General features: G+C 40.6%; 1 protein-coding gene across 7 annotated transcripts in view; it reads left to right on the top strand.

Moving 5' to 3' along the window:
* The window catches only part of FARP1 (FERM, ARH/RhoGEF and pleckstrin domain protein 1), a 178,667-nt gene that overhangs the window by 126,094 nt on the left and 31,695 nt on the right, over positions 1 to 20,878 (top strand). For 5 of the 7 annotated variants that reach the window (XM_033147852.1, XM_033147851.1, XM_033147856.1 and 2 more), the window contains exons 11-14: positions 1,943 to 2,011; positions 2,990 to 3,065; positions 5,306 to 5,549; positions 19,649 to 19,839. In XM_033147852.1, coding sequence (XP_033003743.1) covers positions 1,943 to 2,011; positions 2,990 to 3,065; positions 5,306 to 5,549; positions 19,649 to 19,839 — 580 coding nt within the window. The remainder of the gene's footprint in view (positions 1 to 1,942; positions 2,012 to 2,989; positions 3,066 to 5,305; positions 5,550 to 19,648; positions 19,840 to 20,878) is intronic. The other 2 variants (XM_033147857.1, XM_033147855.1) reach the window with 2 other exon arrangements.

The raw sequence follows: 20,878 nt of genomic DNA, 5'->3' as shown, positions 1-20,878 counted from the left end.
TTAAGCCAGATATGAGTTTTCCTTAGATGCTTAATAGGACAGAGTTTCATAGCTCCAGCTTCAGTGCCTCTGTGTATGCAGCCTAATGCATAATTCAGTGTTCCCTCTCTGGGGAAAGGGGTGTGGGAATCAAATAAATATGACATTTAATAGCAGCGACCAGCAGCTTTCCCCACCAAATTTTCTGAACTGGTTCCACCTGGGCAATTAAAATTTGGAATTTCAACAACAGTATTCTTAAAAATTCATAACTCATTGTGGTGGTGGTTCCTTAGAAGTGGTATAAGAGTGTAGAACTGCCTGATGCAGGTACATACCAGTAAATTACTGAGGTTGTTGAAACAGTTCCCACAAGAGAATTCATTAGTCTTTGCGATAGGTTAGGTTGAATGGCACGGAACACGAGTTTTCTCAATGTCTGACAAATCTTTCTGCTCTTAAGAGTGACTGGGCAGTCGTCTTGGCTTGTAGTAACAAACCATTTGATCTCTTGGAGAACCTTACAGCTTATGGAACTCATAGGGGTGTGGGTGTGGGTGTGCAGGCATCCCCCCCCATGTGAGGTTTGGAGCTTACAGGGTTAAATAAGCTCAACAGTTCGCCCCGCCCATAGGGAAGATGTGTCACAACATCCGGGGTATCTGCTGTATACAGGATGTCTGTGTGATTTGTGACGCACTGTTTTTCTATTCAGTCTACTTTCATTTTTAACCGGAGAGAGACATGTCGTCCGTATCTCCGGGGAAAGAAGGTCTGTGATTTATGCTTGTAAATAAAGCTCGCTTGCTTAAAACAAGCTGGACTCTGTGGAAGTTATTGCTGGCAAGAAAGGCACACACACCGTTGCACAGGAGAAGTTTGAACAACTCTGCAAAAGCACTGGAGAAGCAGAGGGAAAGGCAGCAAGAAGCGTTGCTGGACGCCATTGGTGTTTTCCAAGTGCTAAACTGTTTTTGAGGCTTTTCCAGTTAAAGCAAAAGCCCCAACACCCCACTTAAAATGCGATTCACTTGCGTGCAACTACATATATGCACAGTGCCAGGAAAGAATTAAATTAATTCAATTCAAACCCAGAAATGGCAGGAGAGAGCTTGAGAGTCCTTGTGGCTGTTGAGGGGACCCTCCCTGGAGCCCCAAAAGGATATCAATGAGGGTGGAGGAAGTCCTGAAGCGACCTAAGGCGCAGCGGGGCTTTCTTTAAGCTGCTCAGCCTCCCTGCCTATCAGCTGATGTGTGGTGTAGCGCAGCATTTTTGCATTCTCAGACAGGCAGCAAAAGCCAGAGGCTTACTGGGGGCCACATGGCCCACCATATATGACCAGAGGACTGCATTCAGTTTAATGGGTACCAGTTGTGAATGCCTGCAATCATGTCATGAGCAGCTGAACATAATATCACTCATATATGTAATGTAGAAGGAACATTTTTATGCTAAAGAAGTAGAAAGTAACACAATGGTTCTGTTAACCTTTGGAAGCCCGGTTCCTCCTACCCGAGGCATGTAGGTAGAAAATCAGTTCGGCTTTTTTTGCAAGAAATGCATGGTTTTAGCAGTAGCCTGAGAGCAGGAGCTTTTGTGGTGCCAAAACATGCTAAGCGATAAATCAGTGCCACCACATTGAGAGGCTCCTTGCCTCTCCGTGACACTTCCAAGAATCTGCAGCCGGTGGGGACAGAGTCTTTGACAGAGTGATGGTGCTGATTCAGAGTGATGAATACTCCCAGGCATTGTGGATGAGATGACATCAGAGGGAGCATTTTCAGAGGCATTCTCATAGCAGCAGATTCTCCAGCTTTTATTTACTGTCCCTGGTAACTAATAACCATGCCTGGCATCAGAAACTGTCCAAAGTTATGGATGCACTAATACTAGAAGAATGTACTTCCACAGCCTTTTATTTTCATGGTTTTAACTCTTGGTTTTGTTTTGTTTCCTTCCCAGTGGCCGAACTCAGAAGCAGGTTCTGGACTATGTCAAAGAAGGAGGACACAAAAAAGTACAGTTTGAAAGGTTAGAAAGTGTCTTTGCAACAACAATAAAAATAAATTGCTCTGTTTACTTTTTGAGGGTTTTCTTAGGCCTCATGCATGCTCATTCAGCCCAGTTAGCCAAATGACACAGCTGCAGGAAAATAGGGACAGTGTGCTTGGCTTGAATAGTCTTCCCAGAAGAAAACGGCAATATACACAAGAAGAAAAACAGTGTGACATAGATTTTTCTTTTCCCTCCACCCCACTTCCTGACTTCTGCTTTCTGCTTTCCCAGTTTTGTGCTAAGGTGTTTTGGAGTTTTGGAACTTTTTGTTTATTTGTTTTCGCCTTCTAATTAGCTATCTATTGCTTTTTGTCCCCTGTGTTTGGGTCACGACTATAACGAATGGCCTGCAAAATAGTTCCTGCTTGTTAACAGGGAGGTATTACAGGGCTTGCTGCATCTTGACCCCAGGTCCATGAAACCTGATCAAATTACTGGTGTTGTGATCATAGGAATTCAGGCGATCTGTAGATAGGTAGACAGTTATTTCTTAATTAAATAAACAAAACAGAATGAGGAGAGCAAATTGGCGCAACCGGCTACAGGCAGTAAAATGTTGAGACAATAGAAGGTTGGATTGCTGCATGCTATTGCCAGATGTGTTTCTAAGCCAGTCTGCGACATGATGAGTTCAATGTTTTTGCTAAACTGTAGAATGATCCTAGCGACAGGTTTGTGTTCTGAGTCATCTTTTGGAGTTGGAGGATTTATTTTTTAGTTCCTTGTCCTTTCCTTTTATGACATTTATATAACACATAGCTTCACTGAATTACCGCATACATATACGACGGCAGAGAGGAAATCTGTTTTTGGACAAGAAGTCTGTTTGAAGCTGTGCTTAGAGAAATGATTGTCTGCCACTGATTTATTCACAGGGGTGGGAAATAACATGCATTTTAACTTGTTGCAAAATATGTTCGCTCCCCCCCCCTCTTTTTTTTTACCCCTTTCCAGGAAACACAGCAAGATTCACTCTATTAGGAGCTTGACAACAAAGCCTTCAGAACAGCATTCAGAGGTGCCAAAACAAGTCAGTTATATTTCATACTTTTGTAAGCAAAAATGTCCAATAGTTCTGTTTTTCTTGCCTAGGCCATGTTTAGTATTGTGCACTGTACCATAATTCACAGTCAGGAGAGGCCAAATTAATGGCAACACTGCAGCTTTAAGCAACTTCGTCCTTTTATCTGGTTTGGAATGTTTCCAAGCCAAGTAGAAAGCAGTAGCAGTATTTTTATTTGTGTTTATTAATTGTACTTCTTAGGCAAGCCTTACACACATTAAAATATTTAAACTGCATGCCTAGCAAGTTCATATGTCACTCGTTGATTAAATAAATTATGCAGATATGCATTGCTGTATATAATCTGCATGTGCACTTACGGATAGTTTTTACACAGGGTAGGCTTCTTTCCAAGGTTTAGAGGAAGAGGACATGGCAGGTTTGGAGAACTTGCCATCCTAATTAGGTCCTCCAGGGCTTACCATTTGAGCCAAGGCATGCCCACATGCCCTACCCCTGCCAGCATAGATGAAGTTCTTCCTGACATTGTGACATGTAGTGATTGGCAGGTGGGTGACACTGGCCACTTGTAAAACTTGGCCCCTGAGGCATGGAGTAAATAAAAGGCTGGTCCTCGGGGAGAATCCTGGATTGAATGTGTCATTTTATGATCCATGTAAACAGTTCCATTCTACTTTCTGAGAATGTTGAAGAAATTGACCCCAGAATTAACCCGGTTTCACTCAGTGAGCGCAGGGAATAAAACAATACTCCCCCCCCCCAACACAATCCCGATTTTCAGAAATCTAAAGGGTAAAAATAAAGCCAAGCCAAGGAAACCTGTTACTAATTTGTGGTCAAGGCTGCCTTCTGAGAGAAGCTTGATCTGTTGCCTAGAAGCAGCTCAAAAGAAGAGAATGTCTGTTGGTGAAATTCCAGTTAAAGCTAGGTGGAAGAAAAAATAATCTTGCTGAGAAAAGAAACAGTAATGGTCTTTATAAGCATTTTGGCTAAAAGTTCTCAATTCATAAATAATTTTTCCCTTAAGCTGGGTTGGCTGGTATGACTTCCTATGGCATGTAATGATTTTTAAAAAATGTTTGTTTGAATCCCTCTGGTAATTGTATTGCCTCTTTGTTGTATATGCCAGTAGTTTTGACACACACACACACACAGACAGACAGACAGAGATATATATATATATTATAATATTTATTTATACCCTGCCTTTTTCCCTGGTGGGTCTCAAGGCGGTTTACATATAAAACAAGAATCGCTAAAAACATAGGAAAAAATATTTTTTAAAAATAAACATCAATAGAATTAAAACAACATACATATATAAAATCTGTTTAAAAACATACAAATAATTACAATAAAAACAGCACAGCACCAGCCTTTCCATTAAAAGCAGTCAGTTCCCCAAAGCCTGTAGGAACAAAAAAAGTCTTCTCCTGCCAGCAGAAGCACAGCAAGGAGGGAGCCAGTCGTAACTTCTCCAGGGAGAGACTTCTCAAAGCAGCCACCACCAAGAAGGCCCTCTCCCGTCCCCCAACAAGCATGTCCTCCTGTATTGTATTCATTCTAGTACATGACTTAGAGATCCATATTATACTAGAGATGGGGAATCGGTGGCTCTCCAGAGATGTTGCTAGATTACAACTCGCATCATCCCTCACAATTGGCCATGCTTGTTGCAGCTAATGAGAGTTAGAGTCCAACCACATTTGAAGGGCCACAGGTTCCCCAACCACATAATAGAAACAAAACGATGGCATTTCACAACCTTTTAATCTCATGAGCTCCTTTGATAATGTACCATAAGCTAGAGACAATCCACAAAACTCTGGTGGGACATTAGATTTTGTTCTCATAGGCAGCCTGCCATCTACCAGGTCAGACTGTTTTGTCTATTTAGCTCAATATTGTCCGTGGTGAATGGCAGTGCCTCTCTAGGCTAGGGTTTCAGGTGGAGGTCTTCCACATCACCTGTTTAACCTCTCCTAAGGTGGCAGGGACTGAATCTGGTACTTTTCACGCACGCAACTGCAAAGCATGTAGGTGTGGTTTTCTCTATCAGGGGTCCTATGTGCTGCAGAAGTTGACCAAAGGAATGAGCTCTCCTCTCTTCTATTCTCTAGGCTTGAAGGCATATTTAAATTTGTAGCACTGTGTTGTATGATGCGTTTGTAAAGCACTTGATGTTGAGATTGGTGCTGATTTGTCATCTTCCTGTCGCCTCTCATCTCTTTCCTTTCTCTTTCCAGAGCTGTAGTTTTACATATAGAGACGGTGCTGATTCCCCAGCAGTCCAAAGCTGCCGGCAGGGGAAGGAACTAAAAGTTTCAGTGGAAGATGGTGGACACCACACAAGCCCTTCCCTGAAAAAGAGCCCCGAAAAAGAAGGCAGGAGGCTGGACGGTGCTGTGATGGAAGCCATGGAGGAAGAAGAGGAGGTCACAAAGGACAGATCACAGCACAGTAGATCTCAGACGCAGCAACCGAGCACAGGTCCTGCATCCCGAGCTGCTCGTGGCAGTAGCACATCAATTCCTTTCATTGACTGCAGTGATGTAGATAGTGAATATGACCTCCTCAGAGGGCAGATAACCCGCTCACATTCCCAAACAAATGACAATTATGAGGGTGATTCGACCAGTGGTGCCTACGTTGATTATAGAGGTGAAAATCGTAATAGAATTAGATATAGGGATTCTTCCATCTCCTCTATAAAGGCATCTTACCATCTCACTGAAGACTGCAATGATGGCAGCCCTTCTAGTATGTCCTTCTATGTTGGTGGGAGTCCCAGAGTCCCACGGCACAGCACTCTAGTTGATGAAATGTTTAGGGGTCCAGATACCCGTAGTCCATTGGCTACTCCCTTGCCTTCCAGCAGCAAAGGATCAAGTCCTCACATGAGTTTCAGTAGAGCAGGCTCCCAGAGTTACATCTCCGAAAACGGGCATGACTGTAGGGTTAGGAGTAAAGATGATGACACTCGTTCATATACCGGTAGTTGCCACAGTTACAGCAAGCGTTCCCCAGTCTCGCAGAGGCCACATATGCAAGTGGTTTCAAATGCGTGCAACAGATCTGAAACAGACCCATTTATCTTGAGCCAGGTATCTTCCTCTCCAAACCAAGAATACAGAGCAGATCGGTATCATAAAGGAGGGACGGTTAGAATGGTCCCTTCACAAGGTAAAAACATGGCAAACGGTGTGCCAGCTGCTAGTCAGTCGAAGCAAAGCCCAGTTATACAGTCCTTGTATGCTAGGGGCATGATGGACCATATGTCTACGATCCAGATACTGGAAGGTTCTACCAGCAGTGGAACAGAGTCTAGTGACTCGGATTCAGAAATGGTCAATCCTTTCACCCACCCTCTTGTGTTTGGAAATCCCATAGTGCTCAATTCATCCCCTATGCCAAGGAACAAGTATTCATTTGGCAGCCTCCAACTAGAGGAAGAGGTAGAGGATGTGTCTTTGGGTCTCAGTGATGAAGATGGCGTTCATGTCTTCAGTTGCTGAGAAAACCAAGCAGCGCTTCCAGGAATAGACCAACCTAACAGGAAAGTGATTTGTTGGAGGGTTGTTCATTGAGTGCATAAACAAAGCAGCATGTCAACCTCTTAAACCTTCTCCTTTTGAGAAGTTAGAAGGAGCTACTGCTATACAGAGAGGTGGTGAAATCTACTAGTGACATGTGGATTTTGAGGGGGGCGGGAAGGAGACCCGATTCCTCACCTAACAACCCTGTTAGTAGATTTGTTCATTAAGAAGAAATCTGTACTCTAGTTGTGTGTCATATTTAATGAAGTATAGGCCAGATAGAGATGACTTGTAGCCCCAACCTATTAATTTTTACTTAGAAGCATCTCCCACTGTTTTCAGTGGAACTTAATCACAAGTAAAATGTACATAGGATTGCAGTGTTCGTTATTCAAGAAGCAATGTGATTTGAGTTCATGGTACACACATGTGCTTTTCTCTCCTTCTAAAGGAGAGCTTGCCATCCAGTGCCTCAGTTTAGAGTTTAAAGTTTTACATTGCAATCAAAATGCAAAAAAAGGGTATTATCAAATCTAGGCATATTTTAAAATAATAATAAAAAAGCTTAATGACACGTTTTTGAAGGAAGCAATACTATATTTTGCCCAACAAAACCACAGACCATTCTTATGCTGAAAGTATGAAAAGTTGCGTTTGTGAGCTAAACAAGTTTTTTCCCATTTGAACATGTTGAAGAATATGGAACATGCAAACTTTAAATAGGGTGTGTGTGTGTGTGTGTGTGTGTGTGTGTGTGTGGAAGCAGTCTTTTGAAAGAAGCTCAGTGGTATGTTCCTGTAGTTATTACTGGGCTCGTTTAAACATCAGAAATCATAATTTCTATACAGTACATTGGTTGTAAGATTGCTTTCAGCATAGTAGATCTTACTTGCAAATGTTCTTCTTGGGTATTTTGTCATCATTAATCACGGGGCCAATTCGAAACAGGAACCCCAGTGTATCTAGATTAGATGCTGTGTTAAAGCAGGCTTTACACGTGCATCCCTAGCTGGTTGAGAAACCAAGTGTACATACATTTTCAGACATGGTTCATATCCTGATCAAGCCGTTTCTGAAAAATAAGCAATCATCTATCTGATTGGGAGGGCAGTAGGCTACTAGAGTTAGTCTCCCACACACACCACCCAACTGCTGGTCAGCATTTTTGTGAATATCTGAAATGGTTTTGCACAAGCAGACCCTGCCAGCTGCTGCATTCTTGGACATGGGGGTCAGGTAGACTCTGAATATTGCATATCTAGCAAGGCATGGAATGTTCCAATCTTGCTTTATTTTTCATTTAACAGTGTAATAAGATAAACAACACTGGAATCAGAAAATCTATAAGGAGTAAGACAAATAATTTACCCTGTGTTTCAGGAAACTTTCTTGAGTAAAGAAAAGTAGCAAATTATACCCAGTGACCTTACCACCATTGCTAAATGTGTTTAGCTGGGTCAGAGGAGGAAGTATGGGGGGAAAGTATTCTCAAATGAATGTGTCAGAATTAAATAATAGAGGGCAGCTTTAGCTGAGTACAGTTGATTCCAACTATTCATTCTCATGAAAGCAAACGAGCCAGTTACAGGACATTTTTTAAGCCTGAGCAGTTCTATATTTTGATGGTTTTAGATTTTTATAGAACAAAATCGATACGTTTTATAACCTTTTTCTGATGCCTTGAACCAAGACATGTTAAGTGGTATAAGATAAGATAAGATTTCTTGATTGTCATTGTACAAATACAATGAAATTGGATGCTTTCCCATAAAAAACCAACACAAAAACAGTACTTGTGCAGCGATTGATATAGCATAGATGTCGAAAATATCTCTTGAAACAGTCCTTCAGCTGGTGAGTAGCACATTCATGCCAGATTTTAACAGTCTTTGTTATAGTGAGAGCCCGTTTCCTGAGGGGATGTATGTTGGTACAAGGAAAAGAGACCTATGGTCGGTCAAGTTCAGAGCAGAGTTTTAAGTTCAGCATGGTTAAAAATCTCTAGCAATGATGTTCACAGTAGTCTTGCTGGCTGCTTATAGAGCCTGACAGCCCCACCTTTGCTTCCTCTCTCTGCGTCACCTTCCACTCCTCCCTAAGGGAATAGTAATCCATGGAGAGCTTGATATTTTAGCTACTTCCACCGTAATGTCTGGGTGAAAATAATCAGCTCTTACAGCTTATTCGCACTGTAACCCGACCCTTAGGAGTTCCTGCCGGCTGTACAGATCTTACGCGCCGCCATCTTAGGTCTTAATAACTGCCATAACTGCCATTATTCCCTCAGGAATGAGCTATTACCCTCTTAAAGTGACAAATCTATTCATTTTTCATTTAAACATTTGCTCTCCAGCCTAATGTACTCACACAAGTAACAAGTAACAACAATAAAAGCCATACAAAACGTTAAAAGAAAAAGGGAGAGCACTGAGCCGCTGCGTCTGTGCGTGCCGCCATCTTGGAACTCTGAGTGTAAGAATATTTTAACAGAACTCAATCTATAGTTGCCTAGTCCTCTTAAGTATTTTACATATTCCTGGAACAGGGTAGACAGCAAGGTTGGGCAACATGTTTGCACTATAGATTGCATTGGAAATAGTTGCCATTGCATGAGCAAACTTATTTCTGTGATTGTGAGGGCTGTTTTTTATTTAAGGGGAACTGGAATTTACAGGATTCTAACAATCCAAAGGGTTAGGGTTTTGTTTTTTAAAGGCCTTTGGGATGCTGACATATGTATAGGAATATTTAACCTCCTCTCTCTCCTGTTTTTGTTATACTAATGTGAAGTTCAGTGCAGGTGTAAATGCAGTTCAGATGTTTGTTTAGTTGGTAGACAAGAGAACAAGTAATCAAATCTGTGACTTTGTGGTTAGGCGGCAGCATGGGCTAATAAGGGAAGGTTTTATTTAATGTTGTGCTGAGAAGGTGATCTGTGTTTTGGGCTTAGAATAGTTTGTCAAATCATTGCCTTTAACTACTGAATGTTTAATTTAAAGCATAACTAAACAAAAACCCACTTGAAAGTGTAGATAGAATGTACACAGTGTGTCCTTTATTGGCATGTGCTGACTTCTGGCAATTATAGCATAGAAATAAAGTATTGTGGAGTAAAGCACTGGCTTGGTAGGTGCTTCACAAAAGCACTAGTTGTTTCAATGGTCTCCCCCACCCCCCGGCATTCTCAAGCCGATTGCATGATAGTTCATTTCCTCCTTAAGCTAAAGCATCTTAATGTTATGATTAGAAGTGGCCATTGGTCTACAAAATGTCTATGTTGTGGTGATGATGTGGATTCAATGGAGAATGTGCATTACCACCTACCATTGTGTGCGCATTCACTAAGCATTGTAGAGAACGTGCAGAAACGAAACAGCATAAATGGGATTTTGTATTACCCAATCCAAGTGCATAGCCTCCGCGTGATGTGTTTGGGGTCCAGGGAGGGGGGAAAGAGAAATGGGGTATTCCATACATTGCCAATGAATATGCATAGGAAACCCACAAGCAGAATATGAGTGCAATATAGCCCTCTTCAGGTTGTGATCCTTAGTAAGTGCTATTCAGGGGCATACTGGGCCTCATTCTCATGCAATGCTGAGCTTAACCAAGAGTGAGCAAGCATGCAGGTACCCAGAGAGAAAATCGCAGCCATTTTGCTCCCGTTCCCGGTTGTGCTGCTGCCATGCTACCCATAAAACATGGTCTGGATTACCATTATGTGCAAACCTGGGCTAGTGCTTTTGTCTTCCCCAAAACAAACTACAAGCAGGAAACCGAAATAACCTTGGGTGGTTGTTTGTGGTTTGCTGGAAGTGAGACAAACTATTGAGTTCATGTGTGATGCTAGGCCAAATGAATGGCTTTGTGCCAGGTCGTACATCATCAGTAAGGAGCAGGAGAGAAGCAAAGCGGTTTCTCTCTGGGTACGAGCACTCTTGCTCATTCTCACTAAGCCACGATATCGCTTAAGAGTTGCATGCAAACTGGACCGTTGTTTCTGATGCTGGAGGCAATATATAGCCGTAAGGGTTTGCGCCCATTGATAGCCTTGTCATCCACGGATTTGTCTATCCCCCCTTTTAAAGCCATATTAAAGTCTCTGCATCTTGTGACAGGAAATTCTAAAGTTTAAATATGCCACTGTTTGAAAAAGTATTTCCTTCCTTCTGTCTAAAATCTCCCATCATTGAACTTCATTGGACAACCCTGGGTTCTAATATTACTAGAGACCACCATCATGCTTCTCTTTGTACTTGCATTTTTAAAAAGACCTAAATGTTGTAGCCTTTTCTCATAGGGAAGTTGTTTTAGCCGGCTGATCATTTTGATTGCCCTTTTTGGCACCCTTTCTAGCACTGCAATACTCTTTTTGAGGTGTGGGAACCAAAACTGTAGGCTGTATTTTGAGTACAGTTGCACCATCGATTTGTAGAGAGATATTACTAATCAATGTCGTGAAATTTGCCCCTCTCACACTAGATTTGCATTAAAGGCATCGTGTTATAGGCAGCTCTATTTTTTTATTATGATTTATTTTCTAATGATTCCTGATTATTGTCCTTGTTTTAGTAACAGAGATGTTACCTTGATCAATACTTAATTATATAATGGTGTTTTCCATCACTGAAATATCCTCAAAGGAAATGGCACAATTTAGCTTTACCACTAACCATAGGGCTGGTATTGCCGTTTCAGCCACATAAAATCATGCTCTTGTTTGTTTTCAAATTTACAGTCCTATTAAACAGCGCAGCTCAGATTTTTTTAAAAAATGAATTGTGTAGCTTAAGCACATCAGATTCCTAATTGTAACTTGTAAATATGAAAACAACAAGCCTGTTGCCAATTAGAATTTGTTATTGTTAGTATTCACTACTTCCTTTGTGTCTGCTCTCTGTGTTGTGCATAGAGTTAAGAGTAAATTGGAAATTTGCTACTAAAGCAAAGTAAAATGGGCATTTTTGATGGTGGGGCAAATCCATTCCATGAAAGCAAAAGAGGAACCATTAAGGGAGTGACACTTCCTGTCTTTCTGTCGATTTTTCTGGCTCTTATGGGGCGAGAGTTGATGCACATTTACCCTAGAGAGAGTGGTGCACATTCCGTCTTCTTCATTTGGAGGTTGAATAGGTTGCCCATTCACATGAGTGAGAAGTGTTGGGAGAGGAGGCACAGCCAACAGTTGTTCCCTTGTCACTTCTGTGGGGCATACAAAGTGAACCCAAGTCAAAAATAATTTCCAAAGAATGACATGGTTTCCCCTTTAAGTCTCTCACATGCTCTGTGGTACTTGGACATGCCCTGCAGATTTGTTTTCTTATCAGTCCTAAGAATCTACAGAATCTTTGTAGCTGTCCATACATTGATCTTCACTTTAGATTATTATTTTTTAAATAAAAAAGTTGCACTTCCTTTTAAGGCTCCTCTTAAAAATTAATGTAGTATTAGTAGTGTGTGGCGATCAATATTTTTTGTGTCTCCATTTTTTGGAGGGTTCGCTTTCTAAATACAGCAGTATTTATTTTTAATGAACCCACCCACTCTCAATCATCTGTTCTATAGATGTGGGTCTCCCCCCCCCATAAGATTCTTGCAAAGGTTAGGAATACCGGTAGTTTCTCTGGTTCTTGCGAAGCAGTCTGGTATACCCACCCTTTCGATGGGTTTTCACCTCACTGATGAGAAGGAGCATTTTGATTACTTGTCTGTTGTGCTTTATAGAAAGATCAGTTTTATCTAATTATCCATTAAAGCAGCTCTAGCATTTTACTTTTTCCAACAAGGAGAATAAAGCTCACGTCAGGAATCCGTGCAAAAGAGCATTTGTGAATGAAAAGCAAACACTCTGTTTTATATTTACACGGAGAGCATGCCACAGGGTTGCCATATTTCAAACAGTACAAATCCAGACAGAAAAGTTGTTGGGCTTTTTTTGGCTGCAGTATTCCGGATATATCCGGGAAATTATGGACGTTTGGCAACCGTAACACAGCAGCTGCAGCAAAATGCTCGTGATGTCATACAAACATTACTTCTTATGGAGAATTTCCAACATAATTATCAATCTTGGGCTCGGAAAGAGTTATCTATTTCAGAGCTCACTTTTCAGGAAAGGGCACGAAATATTCCACTCCCAATTTCTTATCTCCACCCCACCCCTTATTGCTGTTCTGATAGTGACTTGATCCAATATACAAACTTCGGCTATGTTTCTTACCATTGGCACTTCCCTGATATATTTTACACATTGAATTATAGGCTTGAAAATTCAAAACTTAAGAAAATACCAATTTAAAAAATTGCTGGGATCTTCATTCTCATTCTTGTCATTTGTTTAACAATGGTTCGTTTGTTTGTTTTTTTAAAAAAGAAATATTCCACTGTATGTTTTTTCAGCATGTACCTCTATGGGAGGAAAAAGCCTTTTCCCATTGTTCTGTCTTTATACTCAAAGCATGGTGTATCTTCTGTTCCTTGCATTGTTTGCCACGCTGCCCCAATGACTTTTTTGCTAGAGGGGGAAATAGCCCACTTGGAAATGGAAATATCCTCCTATCACAGTGATCCTGCACTCATCTATAAAATTCATTATTTCGTGGTCACCTACTGCAAAGATCCTACTTTGCAATAAATAAATAAAAATGGAGAAACTGATGAGTAAAAGAATGTGACCTTCTGCACAAATATTTGGACCATGGTGATGATATGGAGCCACCATGCCCTTCACTTTCCAGTGAAGGCAGCACTTAAAATGATTGAATCCATTACAAAATTGCTTTTTAGCAGGATCACTGCTTTCTTAGGGAGATGTGAAGCCAAAATGGACAGTAGCTGCAGCACATGCTTGCTTGCACATGTGGATTGGACCAATGTCCTAGAATGTGCAGGCAAACATATTCTGTAATAGTTACAGGTGGGTAGCCGTGTTGGTCTGCCATAGTCAAAACAAAATCGAAAATTCTTTCTAGTAGCACCTTAGAGACCAACTGAGTTTGTTCCTGGTATGAGCTTTCGTGTGCATGCACACTTCTTCAGATACACAGATATTCTGTAATGTTTAATATGCATCTTATTTAGAATAAGCAACTATTTTTACATGCATGTGTGCTTTAAGGAACTGTATTCAGACTACTATTTTTTCCCTGTCCCTTTTTGTTTTGCTTAGTTCAGCGATGGAAAGAAGAAAGATAGACAAGGGACATGCTTCATGCCTTTAAAAGTCCCCCCACCCATATCGCTATTAGACTTATCATGATGTACATTATTTTCCATCAAAGGCTAGCTGCTGCAGTTACTGTCCAGTTTTGTACCTGCCACTGTCTAATACTATTATATATCACTTCAGCATGGATTCTGTACCCAAGAGGAAGGGGTTCCTGGCTACTAAACCTAATGCTGAATTTGGTGACTGTTTGTAAGCATGTCAGGCCGAAGTTATCCTATGTATGCATGACATTAATTTTGTTTTGCTTTTTTATTACCTGTACTGAAGGCTTTACCCTTTCTAACTGGTATCTTGCTGTAAAACCTTTCCTTGCTTAATTGTTGCTCAAATTGTTGACCCAAGTGCAGGGCGACATGTTCATTGGTACGATGCTCCATACTCTCAAATCATGCCCTATCACCACTGTCACAGGTATCCATTTAAAGCCTTAAGAACCCAAGAAAACCTTTTTGTCCTTCCTCTTTTGTTTATCTCAGCAAGGCAGCCTCTGTCCCATATCTTTGCTGAAATTGCATTATTTTTATTTTATGTTATTTTTGAAACCTCTTGCTGCATCTCCCCTTTGAAAACCTCTTGCTCCATAAATTTGCTCAAGAGGAAGCTGTGGCATTGCACGTTCCATAGAAATTGAGAGGGGATGCATGACTTCCTTGGGCCCCTCTGCACTATACATTTAAAGCAATATCATCCCTCTCTGAACCATCAAAGAATCCTAGGAACTGTAGCAGGAAAATTGTAGCTCTGTGCAGGACGCAGGGTGGATCTTCCTGATTCAGAAATGGAATACTCATCTGCCCCCAAAGACATGGGGCCACACAAATCAGCCATTTCTCTGTTCCTTATAATCTTCACAGGCTCCTTTTCTTTAACTTGGGAAAGGGGGATCTTTGGAATAAAAGAAAACTCAGAATTAATTCTGTTTTAACTGTCTTGACACTGGTGAGGAGTTTATGAACTCAAGTATCTTAGCTATAGCTGTCGGTAATACCTTTATTCATTATTATTGAATGCTAGTTATAAATCTACATTTCTTTAGCACATTCTTACTGAATGTGTCTGCTTTCTGTCAGTCTTTTGAGTACGTTGTCTGTTTTCATTTTCTTTTTTGAAGAAAAGGTTGATAGATTTTTTGGTGGTGGTTCTTTAATTTTTTAAAAATAGCTATACATAAGCCAACCTGTCCCTACCCCATTCCAGCACTTCCACCTCAAATTTTGCTTGAGGGAATCCATATTTTATTGTTGATGATCTGAGGAATGACAAGAACACCACTTGATTTTCAGGTTCTAAAGTCAATCTGGATGCTTTGACATGAAGCTAAAATTACTATTCGCCCTCCATTTTATTGTATGAGGAATGTGGAATGCATCAGTTTGATTTAGAGGCATTTTGCATTTCTGACTCTAGTGTGTACCAAGGAAAAAAAACTAAATAACCAGCATTTAAATATTTTTTAGGTCCAAAATAGCAATTTTACGAGTGTCCCAGTTCAGTGATGCAAATTTTTTAGTTATATAAGTCTAAAGGAAATTTTAATCTTATTTGAAAGCCTTTTTTATAGACTTGCTATGAATCCTTCTAGGGATTAGTTCGCACTACACGTCATCTACATTATTCAGCTGGGCATCAAACAGATTGGGGTTGGGAGCTATGCAGACATAGATCTAAAGACAGTACAATCCTATGTGTAATTACATATAAGTTTAGCAATCCAAATGCTTGCTTGGGGTTAAATATTTATATAAAGACACCCTTCAAGGCATCAGCTGAGTCCTTGCTTGTGTGGAGAAATGAGTTTTGAGAGAGAAGAGTTCCAGGGAATCTTAATTTTTTTGGCTAACGAATAAGCCTTATACCAGGAAAATACTGCATTCATTACTTCAAGGCTAGAGTTACTTCTTTGGCTACCTTAGGGCCCCCTGAAATATCACTTGTTTTCTACAGGGCAATTATATATGTGTTCATGGGAAGCATTTCCCAAAGGTGCCCCATTTTACAGAAAGGCACCACGTGGACCGTTCCCCCAAAGCTAATGTGACTGAAGTGAACTTCAAATCGTACAGTATGTTTGTAACGTGTTGTGATTTTCTGCAACTCCTTGTAGGAAACAGCAGACTTTGAAGACTGACAGATGGTTATTAAGGAGAGAAGACTTCCACCTTTGTTCTCGTATGAGCTCTTGGAAGTTACATAGCATTTCTAGGATGTAGCTTATCACGTATCTTGGTATGCATTGTGATAAGTTCAAAGCAGTGCATCTGCTTGGCAGGCAAGGAGCAAAAAGAGTTCTGCTTAAAAGGCGAGGCTGGTTTTAATCTCGATCATGACATACAGCATGAATAAAATGCTATGAAGCATTCTTTCCATTTTAGTTCCTAGCCTTTGGCCTTCAGTAAATAGAAAGATAGATAATTTGTCAATATTGGTACAGATATGACATCCAATAACTCTCACAACTGAGACAGAATTTGCAATGTAGCATAAATTAAAGCAGGCCTAGGTTATGCTGTTATCAATCAACCGACCATGAATGCTTAGGAATTGCGTCTGACCACATAGGGTCTTTGTGAAGGAGCAATTTATCATCATCTTCGTCCTTATAAGCAGCGAAGGGGTAACGGAGAAATATTTCTGCATTTTGACTCCTATAGCCTGTCCATTGCTAATCCCCAGATTCCAGTCCACCAACCCTGTAGCATAAAATGTGTGTGGCAACTTCCACACATGCACCTGCAAGTAAGGAAATGATTAGATCTCAATTCTATATTTGTTTGGTCTTTTCTTCCCGGATATTTTGACAGGGGCAAAACACTGTATTAATTAAGCTTTTGGAAACGCAACTACAGTATCTTACATTTGGTGGTCACTGGGTGCTATTAAATTAAGAACGCTCAAGGGAATCAGACTTCCAGACTTTATTTGCTGTGAACTGCTCCCAACCAAACCTTGGTGGAGTTTAATTTCAGAGAACTGCGAAACATCAGTTCAGAATTGCAGAAGGCTGCACACAAGAGACTCTTTGCTGATGCCTTTGGAGCTTCCATGCAATTTAGCTGGGCCACGAGTCAGACAGGAACCCCCAGCACTATAGTAAGTGTTTTGATGGGGCAGGCCAAGCATTTGCATCAGGCTGCCATACAGATGCCCTCCTGAATAATGGCAAATACACCACTTCAGTTGTTGAAGATCTAGAAAAATAAAAACAAGGTCGTTGGTCATGTATAGCTGCTACTTCCTGCGATTAGCTGTGGCCAGTCCGCAAACTTAGTTTTCAGGTGCTTAAATGTCCGAGAAGCAGAAAAACTACACATATGGATGCTAATGTTTCTTATCTTCTGTCATGTGGGCAGGCACGGTGCCAGAATTTCTGTGTTTTTACTACATATTTGAGGTGATACTATGATTCTTGTAGGTCTTTTGTACATGTCGTTTGAAAACATACCAGTTGTAAACTTAGAAAATACGATTTCATGACTTTAGGGCCCCTCCCTTCTTCTTTTTCTTATAACTGCATTAATTTTATTATGAAATTACTGTATACAGTTGTGTACTAGTGTCAATAAAATTGACATTTGTGTAACAAGCTCTGGCTTTCTCTCACATTTTCCTGAGCATCTGCATAGCCTGGAATTGTGGGTAAATTTATTTCACTGAGGCATGCATATATTTATATAATCTATCTTCAGGCAAGTATCCCATTTGCTCTGCATAATTTGCTTTGGTGCTGATAAAGATGATGAGATAAATATGAAACTTGCTAGTGCAGCTCAAAAATGTATACACTATTTAGGTCCTGCTGAAAAATGAATTGATCATAATCTCTGTGAATTTTTGATGCTGTGCTATATTTTACTGGGGCTTCCAAGATAAATTTCAGATGAAACTTCTTGATATGTTTGTAATAAAGAGCCTATCATTTGTGTGTGAACATGATGGGTATTGTTAGCTGTACTAGCTGACAGCATATTTGTTTCCCTAAATTAAGATGCTTTTGTAAAGCGTGAAGGAAGATAAATGGCTTGCAGAAATATGTGGTTGGAAATATATAGTGAATGTGAGCTTGATGACTACTTTATGTCAAAAAGAAATGGTAGATTTCATCTAAGAAAGGAGGATAGCATTTAAAGCCCTTTGGGGCCATTGTCTTCCACGTAGCCACCAAAGTGTACAATTGTACATTTTCACGCTTTTTTGTACACTCTTCTTCGGCTTAACAACAGCGAACATTTTGAAGTGGTCCTTTCACATGCTTTTTTTAAAAAAAATAACTTCTATTGTATCAATGTAATGATAGCATTTCAACCCCAAAACAGTCAGAGGAGCGTGGAATAACTTGACAAGGTACACTGTACTTATTAATGTTGTACGTAGCAAGAGGCCTTGAGTAGTTTGCTCCCTCTGTTCTAGATGTGACACTGACATAGAAAATCACTTTCCTCCTCCTAGATTCTGCTCTTTCTAATGCTTATTCTGTTAGCACCCTGTGAAATAATTTTAATCAGTTGCATTTCTGGAGTTTAAGTTTGTAGGAGGGTGAATAAAACGCCAGTTAACTATAGGGTAACTCTTACTGTTTCTACATTTACTAAAACTAATAGTAGAGCACTGAGAAAATTTACAGCTTTGACAATGTCCTCTTTGGACAGTATTACTCTCTCCCACAAAACCTGACTGCAGGGTGAGTGGGTGCTTCTTAAACATCTGATTTCCCCCCCCCCCTGATTACAGGATTTCCCCAACTATCTGAACTGAACCCCACCCCTATCCCCATTCGTTTCTATTTAGATTAAGTGATGAGGAAGATGATGGATTTTTAAAATAAAAATGTGGGGAGAGGATAAAGCAGGAGACTTTGCTTGTATCTCTATGCATAACAAGTGATGGGGGTTGGAGTTCAGTGAGTAAAATTCCAAACAGGGACACTCACTGTCTCTGTTTCTTTGGGTGCTACTAATAGGGTATTAGTACTAATGGATGATAAAAACCATAAATTTTGAATTTATAGTGAAAGCTGCAAGCTTTACTTTTTTTGAGCTGGCTGCAGATCGGACAGTTTTATTGCCTACTGGAGCTAACACCAAGGTCCTTTGACCGTATGGCCCAATTCAAAGTTATGAAGATGAGCAGGTCTTAGCCTCCGATTCATGTGCTCCCCCATTTGTGTGCAAGAGGAGGAGGTTTAAAACTTCCTGTCATGGCTTTGAACAAAATGCAGTTTCCTCTTGTGCCTGAATGCAGGAAACGGTGATTGGTTTTAACCATGGTTAATTGGTTAATCTGGGATCTGAAACCATAATTTGATCCCGGTTTGCTTCAACTAACTTGAAAAAGCCAGTTCCTATAGTCAGATACTGTATAGTGGGAAGCTGGTTTGTTTAAAACTAAAAAAAGAAGCTTGAAAACGTCTTCCTTTTGTTCATGAAGGGGGAGATGGAGCAACAATACTTTATTGTAGCATCTGAAATACGCCTATGTGTGAGTTGAATAAGATCTAACAACAGAAACTCATACATCCCACAAAGCTGCGCCCCTATAAAGTCCAAAGCTGTTCTAACTTGATTCATCACATGCTAGGAAAGAAGCAGATGATAAAGCAAGGCTACATTCTTTTTTTCTTCACTGCTGTAATACAATGTGAATCTTATTCAAGTCCATTCTCCATACGCATTAAATAGGCAGATTAGCTCTTCAGATAACTAGTAGCTCAATTTAACTAGCTGGAACCATCTCATTTACACAGGCTGAGGTTCTTGGCTATAATTTTCATATATGCTAAAGAGTAATATTTCTAACATATTCTGAATTTTACTCTGTTGTTCCTTCAGCAGGCTCTCTCACTGGCAGCCCCCACCTTTCAGAATTGTCCATCAATTCCCAAGGCGGACCAACGATGACAAATGCAACGTTGTCTCCTAATTTGAGTCCTGATAACAGGCAAGCTTCTCCATTAGTCAGTCCTCTGATGAATGACCAAACTGGTGTCCGCACTGATGATGAAGAGGAAGTCAGGAGGAAGGTACTGATGCTCTTACCATTTTGGTTACGATATCTGGCATGTCTAAAACACATAGGATTATAGCTGCATTCATTATTCTATCAGATTCAGTCTAGCCAACCTCCATTTTTTATACAAGGAACTAGCATATGCTTAACAGAGCATAAGTGTCTGCTACTGATTTTTTTTTTTAACACTTAACAGATCTAAAGGCTCAAGCAGTGATCTTTCAAAGTCACTGGGCTGCTGGGAAGCGAGCCTTTGATTTGCGCCATGTGCTCTACCATGGAGAGACGGCATTTCCTTTGCACAAATGACTTCTCTTTTTTAACTTAAAAAAAACCAAAACTGAAAAATAAATTCCTGTTACCACAAAGTAGGTGATGCAATGAATTTCTGTGGTTAAATTGATAGTGATTCACATGTATAGGAGGCCACATCTACCGCAAATATTGTCCACCTACCTCTGATGTTGAACTGCACCGTCAGCAGATTCATGTGGTTGAGCTCTTGATGCAATGTGTCAGTCAGACCAAAGGTGTCTGCTCGTATTTGAATGCTTCCCCATAGATGCAAAGAAAAGCTTTCTGTACACGTTAGGGAACAGTGTTCCTATCTGCTCCCACACACCCCAAATCCAAATCCCTTGGATTCAATGCCTTTCTCTTTCCTAGTACCACCTCACTAGGTCTGATGCTGCTTACACCCACCCCAATAACATCCAACTCTCTGCTCTCCTGTATTTCTTTCTGCTCTTGCTCTCAGTCGCAAGGCACGATTAGGCAGCTCTTAACCTTGATTGTTCTAATGGAGCACACAGCAGGGTTCAGCTGCCTTCCTCGACAAGGCAGGCAAAGTGCAGGAAGAATGAAGTCAAAAGCCTGGAGGCTGATTTTCCATTCCATGTGTTGGTTGGTTGGCTGGCTGGCTGGCTGGCTGTACAGCAGATTTGAGCTTTTTTTCTTGCTCTTTGTAGACAGCCAAATCTTAATACATCCATGTTTGACAAGGCCCCACTGACAACCATCACAATGAAGAAAACCTGGGCTGCAATTCTGCT

The sequence above is a fragment of the Lacerta agilis genome, chromosome 4, assembly GCF_009819535.1.
Source record: "Lacerta agilis isolate rLacAgi1 chromosome 4, rLacAgi1.pri, whole genome shotgun sequence".
In the NCBI taxonomy this organism is placed as follows: Eukaryota; Metazoa; Chordata; class Lepidosauria; order Squamata; family Lacertidae; genus Lacerta; species Lacerta agilis.
This window is presented reverse-complemented; position numbering and strand designations above follow the sequence as displayed.